At 35.4% G+C, this 17214-nt stretch overlaps 1 protein-coding gene across 3 annotated transcripts in view; it reads right to left on the minus strand.

Moving 5' to 3' along the window:
• The window catches only part of Fs(2)Ket (Importin subunit beta Fs(2)Ket), a 103398-nt gene that overhangs the window by 69555 nt on the left and 16629 nt on the right, over positions 1-17214 (minus strand). For all 3 annotated transcript variants that reach the window (XM_083138230.1, XM_083138223.1, XM_083138214.1), the window contains exon 6: positions 9792-9941. In XM_083138230.1, the coding sequence (XP_082994356.1) occupies positions 9792-9941 (150 nt within the window). The remainder of the gene's footprint in view (positions 1-9791; positions 9942-17214) is intronic.

Consider the following 17214-nt stretch of genomic DNA (forward strand, 5'->3'; position numbering starts at 1 on the left):
TTTCCCTCCCTCTCCCATCGATCATAGTACGTCATATCTATTTCGAAATCTTTAACCTCGATAGCCTAGTCGATCACGGCAGGAGTGACTTGGAAACAAATCTTTTCCTTACTTATATCCCATCCGTCTCTTAAACATTCTAATCCACAATTCATCGACATTCCAGTCATCTCTAACTTATTGCTCCTATCCTTACAAATGAATGCTGCTTCATATATGTTCCTGCTCATCGGTTTATTATCGATCCTAACTATCTCTCTTTTCCTAATTTTGTGTCCTTCCTCAATTACATGCTGGGACAACCCAGTTCTTGGCATCTCTTCCCTGATGTCCTTATCATGCTCTCCACATCTAATTCTCATGTTTCTCCCGGTCTGTCCAATATATTCTTTATTGCATATACATTTGATACTGTACACCCCTTTTTCATTCTCCTCCTATGACAATATAAATAATACATTGTCATAACAACATTTCAAAAAGGTTAAGCTAAGTTCAAAGTTCTACATTTGTGCAATATTTATAATAAGTTAGTATTACAGTTATTTTTGACTGGCAATATGAAAAACAAATATCTTCAATCATATGTGTTCTTTCAGACAAGAAAGATATGATATATTCAAATTTATAATTAAATTTATTGAAATTGTGTACATTTGCATTGGCTTCAAGGTGTATATACAAAGGTCAACTCTTTAAAATTGTTCAATGTATAATATGATGTCATACTTGGTATTTTGTATCAACATTAAAAAAAAAAAATGGTAATTGTAATCATTAGATAAGTATATTGTAATATACATAGTAAAATAGCTGTAACAGAGCAAATATGTACATTTACAACGCAAACATTCAAGCTGTTAAGCACTTATGGACAAAACTATAAAACAAAAACAATTGAAGATTGCACATACTAAAAGATTTGGCTTGAACTAGTTGCTCTGATACTAGTTGTCTGTGACTTGGGGAAGAGCTCAAGAGGGAACAAAGAGAAGGACAGATATATCAATATGGGATGGTGATATATTTGTATAATAATTGTTGCTTTTAAAGATTAAACTTGGCAACGTTATAATAACTTGGATGTTTAAGTTATATAGAAGTCTTTTATGACTTGAATGAACTTTGATCATGATATAATCTGATAAAGATTCGAAAGTGGTGGAATGACACTGATATGTATAATAGATGCCATGTTGAATTGGAAGCAGTGAATAAGTATCTGTTTTCATCTTGCTTAACGAGCATGCTTGTAAATGTTACAGTTCCTCAAATGAGTGCTTGGAGGAAGGTTGCATAGAGTGACACTTATATGTTCTACGTTTGGATGTGGTTTGATCAGATGATGAATCTTGAAAAAGGAAGCTCAGAATTGTGAATACAAAGACTTGCTTTATCCCGGAAGGAGATGATAAAGATATATTTTCTTCTCAAGTATAGCATTGATATGTTATAAATGCTCTTGTAATTTTGTTGTTTCTACTTTTCTTTTATCAATTTAATAATTATAAAGGTATTTATTATTGTTTGAACATAAACATTATTCATTAGTATATGCAAATTTAAATTTCCTTTTCAATATAGCACCATAGCTACTACCTATTGTGCTGATACTGAGTTAGAATTATACTGACTAACATGGTTAAACTTAGATTATGAGGACTCAAATGGTACAATTATTGGATAGGAAGGAATAAGTTATTGAGTTGTGAATATTCTTGTTTCTGATATTAGTTTCAATACCTAACATTATGGAGAAGGAGATCACATTGGCTGACATTGTGATGATGCTCAAATCGCAGCAGGCGGAAATGAAAGAAGGTATCTCTGCAGTGCAAGGTGAAATGAAAGAAGGTATCTCTGCAGTGCAAGGTGAAATGAAAGAAGGTATCTCTGCAGTGCAAGGTGAAATGAAAGAAGGTATCTGTGCTGTGCAGAGTCAGATGAAAGAAAGCATTGAAGCCAGTAAAGCTCAAAGTAAGGAACTTAGAGAAATTAAGGTAGATATTTCACAGTTCCGTAAGGAATGCTTAGATAGAACAGAAAAGTTAGAAAAGAAAGTTCAATTACTGGATCAAAGGATGAATGATGAGCTAGTTTATCTTGCTGCGGATATGGATAAAAAATTAGACGATACAGTTAGTAATTTATCCAAACAGTTTACTTCTCAACTGGATCAATGTCTTGAGGTTTGTGCTCAGTGTAGTGTATCACTTGGTACATTAAGTAATGATCTAATTAAGTTACGAAGTGAAACCAAGTATGCTAATTCAACTGAACCACAGGTTGATGTCAAATCTATTGGCATACAACATGATGAGGTTGATAAAGAAGTTATGTCTAGCAGTGCAAGGCATATTATTATCACTCGCGTTCCAGAGAATGATGCAATTAGGAGTGATGTTGATAGTGATAAGTCGGTGGATATTAGTACAAGGCACAAGTATTATAGAGATGATGAATTGCATAAGTTGCATGATGTAAATAATAAAGGCAATATCAACTCTTCTTTGGAATTAGGTGTTAAGAATGCACTTCTACAAATAGAAACCAATATCATGAGTGTAGTTAATAATGCATTAACACCATTATCAACTCATGATATAATAGCAGTTAAAAATACAGCTAAAGCACAGAGTGACTTTACACCTCGAATGAGTTCTCACACTGTAAATCAGAGACAACATACAGTTGGGAATAAAGATGAAGTTTGTCATGGTTCACCAAAAAGTAGTCTTGTTAGACATAATATAGGAGTGAATACTGAATCTGAGATGTATAATAGTACAGATTCAGATCATGATAGAGTAAGTATGCTTAGTGGTCCATACCGAAATACAAGATTAGCATCTAAGCGTCGAAAATTGAGGAAGAACAAATCAGTTGCTAATAATAATGTTGATGACAAAATTTCATACGCACAACATGATGCGGGTCATATGACTAATGTTAGTCATTCAGTAGATGTTCCATTGACTAATTGTAATAAGAGTCAAATTAAAGTTCTCATTAAACCACAGGACTTGAGGCATTTCCCTCATTTTGATGGGATATCTTTAGAGTTTGCACCATCAGAATTCTTAGAAAAAGTAGAGGAAAACCTAGATATTTATGACATCAAAGAAAGTCAATTCTTGAAGTACATACCAAAACTTCTAACGGATTGTGCTAGAACTTGGTACTTAGAAGTAAAGAATCAGTTTACCACTTATTCTGAATTTAAAAATGCTTTTTTGGCACATTATCAGAATGACCGCTGGAAATCAGTAAAGTTGACTCAAACTTTGAATTCTCCTTTTACAAAAGAGAGTAATGTAAGCCTGTTACAATATGCGAATAAGAACTACAAAATTTTGAAGTCTACTCAGCCTCATGCTGAAGAACCTCATTTGATAGCACAATTAGCCTCATTATTACCACACAGGATTAGTGAACACATGGTGATCAATAACGTACGTACATTGCAGCAAACGTTGCAAGTAATTGAAAATTTTCAATCTTTAAGAAATAATCCTGCACGGTTCAATGACACGAACAGGAATAATTATAATCCAAAGAATAAGGCTAGAGTAGCATATGTTTCACGTGCTAATGATCAAAATAGAAATAAGGATAGGTATTCTAGTAAATCCTACAGAAATTCTAGGACTTTTAATAAAAATAATAACAAACAATCATCTTCTGATGTTTGTAATCAAATTCAACAGCAGCATGATAAACAATCATGTGATACAAGGGTGCAAAACACAGTACGCAGAGAGAGCAATAACAATGGTGATGGTTATGATAAAATAGAGTATTACCGATCAGATAGTGACGGTGGCCGTAGCAAAACTAGTGACGGTAGCCGTAGCAAAACTTATAGAAACTCTGCTTATACTCGGAGTTCAGCTTCTAATTGGAGACTCCAAAGCCAATAACACAAATCAAATTTAGGTATCAAATTAAATATTTAAGTAGGCATATACAATATACTTCTTTATTTATTTTGTAATATAAAATTAGTGATCTTGTGCAGAAGTTTCTTGCCCAAGTTAGACAAGTTGATGTTTCTTTAGCTTCTATATCTTACCTAGATGTAGTAACTGCTTGACACATCAACTTACAAGGGTGGTTGGTTGGGAGTATCTTCTAGACTGTTGGTCTAGGGAGGTATATTTGGCCACAGTACTACTGTTCATTTTGATGGACAAAAATACAATATAATATTTTGAAGTACAAGTTTGTGATTTATTTTATGCACAATTTAGTTGCATGATCACTATATTTAAGTTTATTATACTTAAATATAACTCCGCACGTTTGTGGGAAACTTGGCATTATTATGCACAACAAAAGCAAATTTTAAAACACTTTAATAATAGTTCATCTATGTAACAAACTTGAATAGCTGGTGAAAGATGTTACCCAAGATGTTAGTTAAGTACTGGTAGTGTACCAAGAATGTAAGTGCATTTAAAATGCTTATATAGGAGAATTATTTTATTTGCTATTAGGGAATTGTTAAGTCAATAATTCCTGAAGATGAATTGTTTCCTCGTATATTTTATGAAGTTGACATGTAGCAGAGACATCTACTAAATGATCCAAGCTCGTCACTCATAATTCCATGCCACAGTTGCATGAAAGCATTGTGAAGTGTTCACGTAAAGGCAATAGTGAGTCCTATTGTGACACTTAATGTAGAAATATTTATTATATGAATATATATATTTCTTTTTATGATGCACATGTATCTTTGGTGCTTTATCAAGTTTGGATTCTTCCAATAGTAATCATGTAGTGCTGATAGGTTAGGTATTTATGATTTCAAATACACTTATCAAGCTAAGCCACACGATGATGCTGTTATATATAATGATTGAAGGTTGACTATTTCCACATCTTAGAGGTATAAATTTATGAAGGAAAAATACATATTAAGACCAGTTACACTAGTTTTTTCAGGGAATGTAATGTTCCATTTATGTTATAATATAAATGTACTTAATTACATAAGTGATTAATCTGAGCCACGTGTCTTATATTGATAATGATCGTAAGTATCAAGTATCTTTTGAGATAACCATTCTTAACATGTTTTGGATTAAAGATATGTTAGATGTATTTTTGATGACTTCTGAAATCACACATGACTACGTTACAAAGATTTTAGTCAATTAAGCTTCAGAGATATGTTATTTTATCAATGCACTTGCTAGGATTGATAAAATATTTATACAGACTAGGATGAAATTTTGTTGGTATGAGGTATATTTTAGTTGTTTTATTCTAAATGAATAACAACGTTAATTTGTGATTTATTTTGACAGCATATTAAAGGACTTTGACATGATCATATGATATCTTTGCACTTGAAGATATTATAGTAATGAGCTTTCACAAGGTATTGTCAGTGTGATGTCATTCTCTATAAGTGTGATCTATATTAAGAGTAGACACAGATTGATTAATTATTTGACAATTTCAGATAGCATTTTCTCAATTGCAAACTCAAAGCAATTCTGATAATCAAAAATTGATTCATGGTTGTAAATTCTTTTTAATACACCCATGTATATGTTTGACAGTGTTATACATCTGAGATTATATATCCAATATTTATGTTCATACTTCATAAATGTATAATGTAATATTTTCTTCATCATTACAAAACATCATAATGATATCTTAACTGATAACATATTGTTTATTTTGTTGGTTTGAAGAACAAAAAATACTGCTTCATTTTACAACCATACCCATGAGGGTTGGTTGTTAAGTTCTTCTCTTAGACTGTTGCTTAAGGGAGGTACTGTGAGTCACAGTACTTTATGCATAATTTTTCGTTTGTCAGATGTCAATGTCAATTTTTTTTCACTTTTCGTGCTTCTTTCCTTGAGTCTGAAACATTAGTTCAGGTATGAAGTATTCATCTGTAGAGTTTGCCTTAAGTTGATCTTCGTAATCTGACATTGGTCCTCATTCATATATCTTCATCCTTAGTTGTGATTAACGGTGGAAAAATTCAATATAACAAATAATCTTTGTTATGTGTATTTTGGAGTGCAACAAATGTATAATATAATGTGATATCATGTGCATAATAGATTTTAATGCTAAGATTTAGCTTTGGCTTAAAACATTTACTAGAGCTCTTAAGATTCCAATAGTTGAATTGTAGGCTCAAATAGAAATAAACTTGACAAGAAGCAAAGAGATTCATGTGTTGATCCAAGCTTAAGTCAAGTAGTAGGTTCCTTTAAAATGCTAGAATGCATTATGGCTCCAAAATGTGTTCACAAAGGGCAGAATAGGAAATTCGTGCCGTGACACTGTGAGTTCAGGAACAACAGTTATTTATGTTTTATAATTTTTGTGCACACAGCATAATTTATACATTTCTTGCATGAATTGATTTGTGATGTAAGAAATCTTAGTTTCGACACTGTAAATCTGAGGATGTTTGCTTTTGATGCAGGGACTTAGATTCTTGTCTTGTTAGCTGATGTTACTAGACAAATGGATGAATACCCAATGGGAAATTTAGTTGGATCATAGGTAACTTACTCTACATATAGAAAATTATAATTAATATATTTTTGGCTAAATAAAGATTAATATAGAAATTATGCTCTCAGATTAAGAATGAAGTTCTTAATGGTACTTCATTGGTTGATAATGAATAAAAATGTTATGTAGCTACATTGTTTTATGTAAAAATGGTTCATATGGAACTTCACTAGATAATAATTGTGGGTATGTAGAACTTGATTTTTTTAAATTTTGTTTTGCAACATTATTATGTACTAAAAACTCATTATGTGTAGTTGCACTGTATTGGTTCATGATGAACAAGTTCTGGTTGTATTGTTGGAAAACAAATATTCAGTTATACTCAGATGATTATAATGGTAAACATGAAAACAGTTTGTAAATATAGAGGCATTATATTAATTGTTATATGTTAAAATTCTCAGTAGTGCTCAGATCTGTTGTTGTGGGTTCGTCCCTTGTTGAGCGCCAGTATGACAATATAAATAATACATTGTCATAACAACATTTCAAAAAGGTTAAGCTAAGTTCAAAGTTCTACATTTGTGCAATATTTATAATAAGTTAGTATTACAGTTATTTTTGACTGGCAATATGAAAAACAAATATCTTCAATCATATGTGTTCTTTCAGACAAGAAAGATATGATATATTCAAATTTATAATTAAATTTATTGAAATTGTGTACATTTGCATTGGCTTCAAGGTGTATATACAAAGGTCAACTCTTTAAAATTGTTCAATGTATAATATGATGTCATACTTGGTATTTTGTATAAACATTAAAAAAAAAAAATGGTAATTGTAATCATTAGATAAGTATATTGTAATATACATAGTAAAATAGCTGTAACAGAGCAAATATGTACATTTACAACGCAAACATTCAAGCTGTTAAGCACTTATGGACAAAACTATAAAACAAAAACAATTGAAGATTGCACATACTAAAAGATTTGGCTTGAACTAGTTGCTCTGATACTAGTTGTCTGTGACTTGGGGAAGAGCTCAAGAGGGAACAAAGAGAAGGACAGATATATCAATATGGGATGGTGATATATTTGTATAATAATTGTTGCTTTTAAAGATTAAACTTGGCAACGTTATAATAACTTGGATGTTTAAGTTATATAGAAGTCTTTTATGACTTGAATGAACTTTGATCATGATATAATCTGATAAAGATTCGAAAGTGGTGGAATGACACTGATATGTATAATAGATGCCATGTTGAATTGGAAGCAGTGAATAAGTATCTGTTTTCATCTTGCTTAACGAGCATGCTTGTAAATGTTACAGTTCCTCAAATGAGTGCTTGGAGGAAGGTTGCATAGAGTGACACTTATATGTTCTACGTTTGGATGTGGTTTGATCAGATGATGAATCTTGAAAAAGGAAGCTCAGAATTGTGAATACAAAGACTTGCTTTATCCCGGAAGGAGATAAAGATATATTTTCTTCTCAAGTATAGCATTGATATGTTATAAATGCTCTTGTAATTTTGTTGTTTCTACTTTTCTTTTATCAATTTAATAATTATAAAGGTATTTATTATTGTTTGAACATAAACATTATTCATTAGTATATGCAAATTTAAATTTCCTTTTCAATATAGCACCATAGCTACTACCTATTGTGCTGATACTGAGTTAGAATTATACTGACTAACATGGTTAAACTCCTCATTCTCCCCTTTCTTTCCATCTTTCTTATACCCTGTAAAGTGCTTCTCTATAGTTCGTGGGGCTCTCATCCGACACTTAATTCTGTATTCTTTTACTATCCTTTCAATTTTCTCATACTCCCTTGAAATATGGAATGCCTATATACTTATACTTCTTTTCTTCCTTATCCTTTCCATCCCCTTCACACCATCTTTATCCTTTTCTTCTCAGTCCCTTTCGCATATTTTATGAGCTTCCCTACATAACCTTATATCCATTCTCTTTCTCCACATTAATAATCCATTCTCCCTCGCTCTTCATTTCATCCCCCTGGTTACATAATCTTACTGCCCTAATGAACACATTATTCTTGGCCCTTCTGGCATGCTCAGATTTACTGTGGATGTACAGGTCCCCTGCTAGGATTTTATGGTTCTGATCTTTGTTCCAGTTTCGATAATCCTCAAATCTAGAAAATTAATTTCACCCCCTTTCATTTCTTCCTTGGTAAAATGTATCCGGTCCTCCTGTTCCCCCAACAACTTGAACATCTTGTTAAGATCCACCTCTTCCTGATAACCAAGATGTCGTCCACGTATCTCCCAAAGTATTTAATGTTTCCTACCAATTGTTCCAAGGCTGCCTTCTCAATGTAGTGCATAAATATCCCAGAAGCTCCCAGAAATGGGATTGCCCATTGCTAGACTCTCCTTCTGCATATATATTTCTTCATTAAACCTGAAGTAATTGTACCCAGTACATAAATTGAACCATCTTATGTATTCCCATGCTACGACAATATCCACCCCTTTTTCCCTTAGCCACCTTATTATACAATCGGCAGCCTTGTCCCTAGGGACACTAGGGTAAAGGTTGACTACATCAAAACTCATTATATTATCTTCTTCGGAGATCTCTATTTTTTCGATCACTTTTTTCACTTCCCACAAATTCTTAATGCTATACCTCTAATTTTGGATACCAGGATTTTGGTCAAGTTATACCCTGGGTGGGAGTACATGGGGATAATGAGTCTTAATGGAATTCCTTCCTTATGGGTTTTAGGAATCCCAAAGGCAACGGGTATCTCCCCTTTTTTACATCCTTCAATTAACTTCTTTTTCTCAATTCTAGCTAATGTAATGCTGGTTTCGATCCCTTTCTTAACTTCTCTCCTGATTTTGTTATCTTTTGTTCCTTCAACTTCCTTTTATACTCATTCCGGTTAATGACGACCATTTTATTTTCCTTATCCGACATGATTAAGAAAACGTTATTATCTTTAGCCCATTTCTTAACATTACCTAGTCTCCTTTTATACTGCTGGTGCATCATTCCCCCATTTTTCCTCCCTTATTATTTCCTTTATCTTCATCCATGCAAAAACGTAGTTTTTTTGAAAAGCAGATACTCACGAAACGTAAGTATTTCGTAGTATATATATTTTTATATTGTACTTCTAATCCCCATCTGAATCAAAGTTCACAAAGCACAGTCTTTATTTGGTGTTACTCATGCAAATACAATTCATGAAAATAAAGCACTCCAAAAGTCTTACAGAAATTTCGTGTTGTAATTTTATAGTATACTTACAGGAAATAATGCCTGTCCCATGTAAGGTTCCATGTACTGATAATACAGGGACATAATTTTGACTAGACACTGTAGAGCTGCTACGCGGACCTGGGTATCAGTGGACTGTGTGGCCTCACAGACAACTTCCATGATAAAATTTCTTTCGGACTGAAAAAGAAAAGGAGAAGCATAAGCACTCACAGTTCATATGCACATACAGTGAAATCTCATTTATATGTTTTATGGTGGACAGAAGGGGAAAAAACGTACAACTGGGAAAACATATTATTGCAAGATAATTAAAATTGTCTGATAATTAAAATTGTAAAATTAAGTACACAAAGGAAGAAAACGAGAACTACATACACACCAAAGTGTGCTACATTGCACTAATCTGTTCTAAATTGTTACTATAGATTCATAAAATTAAGATTGATTGATTTGCTTTATTTAACTTTGTTTTTGTGCCACTTTAAGCTAATTGCGAATATGGGGATGAGTGATGATGTGATGAAATTGATGAATGGACTCTCACAAACATCCATGCCCAGGCTGGGATTTGAATCCAGGACCCCTGGTGTCATAGCATGGGTCTTACTTAACACATTCTAAAAGTGTGACTGATGTGTCTTTCTTCCTCCCTTACTCCACAAAAACGTATGTGGACAATTGAGAACATAGCTCAATCACTATTCACACTTCTTTACCCAAGCTTTTGTTTTGCAGAGGAATAATCAAGAAGAATTTGCCAACCCCTGTTATCCGATATTAGTTTAGGAAGCAGTGGAAAAAAGTCGCCAATCTCCACTCAAAAGAGCTCCTTAATCTGCAAATGCTGTGCACGGCTATGCAATAATTTCATGAAGCAGCCTTTCTTTTTAATGCAGCTATCTGCATAGGAAATATTGCTAGTGTTCGTTAAAATAAAACAAACCTTCCCACTTTCTTTCTGCAACTTGGTCCGAGAATAAGCAAGCTGCTGATTATAAAAAAAATGAATACTGTAGTCCAGTTTCTCTTCAACAAGTGCTTGTCTTTAAAATGCACAGGACCTTCCATTTTGCCACCTGTGCATTGTTGCCAGTCTGTCTGGAGGGAGGCTGCTACAGGCACCAGTTTTTTCTCTGGCAGTTCCAAAGCAGTTGCTTGCCAATATTGCTTCTGACAGCAACGACTCATCCAACAAAGGATGCCACTTTCATTCTTATCCTGCTGTTACCTTCCTATGTAACAGAGGCGGAATCAACAATGCCCAAGCTTGGGGGGACACCTAACTTTCCTTAAGTATATTCCTTTAAGTACAAATATCCAATATCCTACTACTTCATCAAAAGAGATTCAACATAGTTGAGGCGAGAGGCGATAAATGGCAGTACAGAGACCAGCAGACCCGGCCCAGTAGCTCCAGCCAGCAAGTTCCTGCAGATCCAGTTGATAGTTGCGGCGAAATATATTAAGTCAGAATTTGTATGTTAATGTGTTATATAAATAATTCACAGTAATAACAGTGTAGTGTGATACCAATAGAAAATATTAAGGCAAGAAACCAGGCTCTCGCAGGACGAACATTCAGTTTGCCATATACAGGCAGCCGGCAGAGTCCGGAAGGTTAAGGAGTGTGCCACCCGATAACAAGGGTCTTTTTGGCTCTAAGCGTACGAGGCACCCATAGGAGCAGTATAAGCCCGTTGGAACTATCCGCTGGTGGCTCCAAGTGCCAAAGCTTTTTATCCTCTAAAGTGTTGCATAAGTATTATTTTTCCCTTAGATAATAAATTTATTAGTTAAATCAACCATCGTTGATTATTCTACAATATCACGCAATTGGCAGTGTCAGCCCGTTGGAACTATCTGCTGGCGGCTATTAGAGATTTGTTAACGAAGTATATTATTATACAGCCTGAGAACAATTCAACATGCTCTACCCTAGTGAGCCCCGAACCGAACCCAGCTGAGCACCAGCAAACCATTCAGGAAGGAAGAGCCTAGCAGTCTACCCAGGAAGGAAAAGCCCAGCAGTCCACCAGACACACACACGGCGTACCCATTGCCCTTATTACCTTACCTATTGGGTGGGATCGCTCAGATAATTATACGTAATTATTCACCACCTAAGACATATATTTACTCACATCAGAATGGCATATCCACAGCTACGTCACAGACGAGAGAACGGGTAACACTGCCTTCTGATAAATAAAACCGTAACTCTTATTATGCAGATAACACGAGTATACAGTAATCCTTTCGAACACTAGAGGCAGTGGCCTGCCCTGGATTTTTGAGGGGGTGGGCTTATGTATACATTTTTTTTGCCTCCCCAATGGTGTAGTGGCAACATCGTCTACTTGTAATTAAGGGGTCCCAGGTTATATACTCGGTGGAGGCACATAGTGGTTTAGATACCACTTTAAACTGTAGGTCCAGTCCGAATTAGCCCTCTGTGCAAAAAGTAGACTCAAAACAATTAGCAGACAGAGCCTCGGCCACCTGTATTCCTGTTGACGCTGGTGCCATTTCAAGTAAATGCTTTTCCAACTTGCCGAGAAGAACAAGTAAAAAAAAACATAGCTCGAGAACTAATTGTCGTAGAGAGATGAAATTGGTTTTGGTTTTCTTTCTTAAAGAGAGGGCTTTAAGCAGAGTAAAATTTATACAATGTGCCTCCCAATAATAAGTGTTAAAGGAAAAAGAAAATTGAATTTAAAAAAAAAATGCATATGGCACGACCCTGTGCCTCCTCAATAGAGCGAAGTGAATGAAAAATGTAGTATGTAGTGATGGTACATTCCTAAAACCATGCAAACTTCGTTGAAATCACACTGATACTTGCCGAGTAAAAAAATAGCAACATTACATAAAGCCCCAGTGTTGCCAGCTTCAAGACAATTTGCCAGCTTCAAGACAATGTTCAGAATTTCGCTTCTAGCATCAGCCCTATGGATGGTGGATGGACCAAATTTGGAGGGAAGCACAACAAAAGACCATACTATGAGAATGTTGACCATCCCTCCCTTTCTTCAGCTTCTTCTTAATGTTTATGACAGGCTGAGAAGGGTGGCATCAGTGACTTGTCCGACAACTTGAAAGATGTCACTTTCCGATTTGCTTTAGATAGATACGACTTGCCCAGCGCAATGCAAGGAATAAGAGCAGGATTATTTAACACAGGCCAATCTGGTTCAAGGGTGCATTGCCCATTCCCTGCTCTCCGATGCAAGAGACAAAAATAGAATTCCAAGTCGAGAGTCTGGTTCCACATGCTGAAAATTCAGGTTTTCTTAACCTAGTTTTCCCATGATAAAAATTAGGCTACAAGTATATTAATTTTTTTGAGGCTTTTATATAATACAGGGTGGAGACAGTCACTTTCCCCAAAACAAGTATTTCTTCATTTATTGGGGACAGCAACTTTGAGCGCACCCTGTACGTTGAGTGCTGAAGGTTTTTTTTTTTTTAAATCCCTATTATTTCATTGAGTTATGTGCAAAATTTCAGAGAGATCTGATCATTGGTTAAGGAGAAAAAAAATAAAATGTACGCAAGCGTATCTTGTGCTGACAGTCTCAAGAGTGACAGACAATGCAGATTTAATGAAATTTAGCAGTGCTGTAAAATTAAAACCATTTGAGATAGTGAAAAAACTTCAGTGGGTTTCATTCAACCAAAAACTAAAGGGTGTACACCAAGTTTCATCGAAATCTGATATGGTGGGTGACAAAATCTTTTGTTTCTTGCATTGATTTCATGTGGAATGAACCTGTGATGAGCAATGTGTAGAGGCATGCATATTTCGCTTTTGACGAAAACACGACATGTGGAATAACACATTGTAATATTAATTTTTCATGTTTCTGAAAGGTGTAGGTTCATTTTTATACCCTGTTTTGTCACTAAATGATGCGAAATGAACTGCAAATTACGAAATAGACTCTTTAAACATGAAATTTAGAGTTTATTTACCGATGCAACACTTTCTGAAGTTAGCATTATCCTGAGACATGCAATCCATGAAAAATTATTAATTCTGCTGTAAATATTTCAGAAGTGAAAATGGACCCCTTACACAGGAATAAACTTAATACTCTGGTAACCACATCAATGTGCTATTAGAAGGGATATAAATATCATTTTATAATACCACTCTTGATCCAATTTTTCACTGTTATAACTAGACTTCGGATTTTAGGTTTTTAACCTATTTTTTCCTTTACAGATATGCAAGAAATAATAAGTTATGTCAGCGTTTCGTTAAAAAACGCAACTGATGAAGTTTTGCCTAAAAAACCTATTTTAAATTTATGTCTAAATCGAACCTTTTTTTAGGTTTTCGATATATTTTTAAAGGTTTTACACACTTTTTATGTCACACAGAGGCATTTGCTTTGTTTGGTCACAAGAAAATTCAATGACGAACGTGTTTGAAATGCACTCTCTGTCGATTTCCCTTCCTCCAAGTCCATGCTGATTTTTCAAAGCTCTATACAAAGCAAAATGTCTGGTGCCACCGTTACCTGTACAATCCAAAGTGGTCTTATTTGTGTGGTCTTGCTCACTTTCGCGTCACTTCCGTGCTTTGTGGCATTCACGTCTTGCAAACTAACATTTCAGCATTGACATTTGCACCACTGACTAGGTTTTTGATGAAACATTATTTTCAGCTTACAAGATGGTCCTCACAGACAAAATTGTGGAGTTTGGCTGTGGATAACATGAAAACAAATTGTTGCCTAACTATATGTACAAGAGTGGATTTTACTAGCAAATTTCCAATGGTAAGTTCTGCCATCGCCGTAGGGTTAGGCAACACACATAACGTTATGTAAGATAGTGCATATTTCAGGATATAGGTGTCCCATTTTCATTGCCGGTGACTACCTAATCAGCAGTATTCAGAAATTTTGAACTATTTGAAGTTGTTATAAACTACTTCAGGATTTTTCGAACCTAACTTAAGATTTTAAGGGCCTATTATAGGATTTTTAGAGCCTATTTTAGGAACATAAAAGCACACTTTTTAGTACCTAAAAATCCGAGGTCTAGTTATAACACTGAAATAAAATTTTCTTTACTGCTTTTGAACCCAATATTCACTGTTTTTGTACCAAAATTATGCTTTTTTATTTACCGGAAGTATGTGACTCTAGCAGTGTATAATGAGACTCCAGTGTAAAAGAATGTATTTGTTTCCCATCGTGTCACTTGCCACATCCTCATTCTGTTTACTAAGTAGTTGTGTGAAGTTTGTGGATTACAGTCGGCTCTTGATTCTAAAAATCCGGATATAACAGCCCTCTCAAAGTAATGACCCTTTTCCCAGAGAACAGTGAAAGATTTAGAAAAAAGTTGAAAAAAATCAGCCGAAAAATACGTTAGTTGCACTCATTCCCTTCACAGGTGCTCTACCGCTTGCAAGTGGGTCTGATCTAAAAATGACATCATGCTTGAGTGATATCGTAGCACTTGACCTCTGCCCTCCCCTCCCCAAGTGCACCAATGTTACCCTGCACACGACAGGCGCTACTCAACATGCCAGGCTTCTTTTGCCATTGTGATTTCGCTTGCTCTCGGATACACGAAAAGATTGACTGGGCTTGAATGTTATTTTAAATTGACCTTGACTTGTTTCCTTGTCCTAAGAGCTGCTGACAACTCACGGGGGAGCAGCCTGAAATGATTGATGGACTTGCATTCTTTGTCAATGTGCATGGCAGGTCAAGGTCTTTCATCGATGAATGCACCACCTTGGAAATATTCACGAGAAATGCGAGGTAAGATCGCAGGAATGTTCCAAAATAGACGCGTGGCACTTGAAAGTCTTACCCATCTGTCTAGCTCTGACCAGCAAGTTAACTGTGAGTGAGCAACTCTTGAGCTTGTAGCCGACAACTTCCAGTAACAGCTCTCATTCAAAACATGTTCTTTGTTCCCTGTAACACTTCATAAAAAAGTGAAACCATTAGAGATAATAAAAGAAACACAGGCCAACTAAGGATCGCCAACCAGCTTAATTTAATGCGTTGTCATCCAGGTTTCCGCAAAACTTTACTTCGCTCTTACTTGCATCTAACTTCAGTTGTTTCCCACTTCATACGTTTTTCTAAATGTGCCGATGTCATATTTGCCAAGAAAGTGTTTCAGTGACTTCTCCCTCTTTTCCTGTCAGCAAACAGGGGGGGGGGGGGAAGCAATGCTCATTGTTTCAGCCAAGATTTTCTTGCTCGTGTGTGCACACAAGCTGATTACAGGCGAGGGTGGGAGTGGACCTATTCTCCTTTCCTTTGATGTCTAAAATGGAGCAACCAGTCCTGGATACATTCTTGAAAGCGAACAAAAACCATAGGACAAGTAAAAATAAGTGAACCCCTTCCCCAGCCCATTCTCCGCCACTGGTGTGCACGGCAATGTGATAATTGCAGAATTCAGTTTCTTTTGTTTTTTTAATGCTGTTGCCTGCATAGTTGCATGGTAAAACGTCAAGCAAGGATCATTTCTTTCTTCACACTGCTGATAAAGGTTATGTCTTGTGTTATCTTTAAAATTCAGAGGACTTACTTTTCGACCACCTGTTTCTCGAAATTCCAGCCGGTCTCCTTGTTTTTACACTGTAGCTTGTGTCAGTGTGTAGTCTAGCATCTGCAAAGCTGTCGCTTTCCGATAACAGCAATGACTCATCCAGCTCGAAGGAAAAAGTCATTGTTATGAATCTCCAAAAGCTATTTTGATTTAAAGATAACTAAATTTGATCCCCAGATAGAAAAACAAGTTAAAACAAATTCATGTTCTGCACCTTCTGATAAGCAAAACCGGAACCATTTATTTTGCACCTGACTCAAGAATAAACTTCTCAATCAGAGCAGTGTTGGAAGGAAATGCACACAATATAATTACCGCTTTTCTTCAGAAGCAGTCATGTGGGGGGGGGGGGAAGCTCAATGTAGGATTGGACGCTGAGACCAATTAAATAAAAAATAAAAACATTATTCAAGGGAAAAACTTGGCGGGGCGGGTGTTTGACATCGAAAATACTCCTAAATGCAACACTAAATCGTCGATTAACGTGATAGTAAATAATGAACTCCCATTTTGATATCTGAAAATGTGCAGGTTTCATAAAGCTTTCTTGAGTTCGTTTTATGCTGATGAGCTAATCAGGTTTAAAGCGAAATACAATTCCAAAAACGAATGATTATAGAGTGCGATGCTGTATGATGTGTCCTAGGATACACATTCGGTGCAAACAGATCGCAAGTTGCACGTTACCTTTTTCAGGATGGATTCCAATGCAACTAGAGGAAGAGTTTGTACTGCTCCCTGGAATGGGGGATGGGGAAAGGAATGAATATGAAGTTGGCTGAAGCAAAGGAAACATGACTTTTGTGAATTTTTTTACAATGTATTTTACACAGCTGAACCAGAACAACACTTACAGCCCTGCATT

This window comes from Lepisma saccharinum, chromosome 1, assembly GCF_977018435.1.
Source record: "Lepisma saccharinum chromosome 1, izLepSacc3.1, whole genome shotgun sequence".
NCBI classification, from domain to species: Eukaryota; Metazoa; Arthropoda; class Insecta; order Zygentoma; family Lepismatidae; genus Lepisma; species Lepisma saccharinum.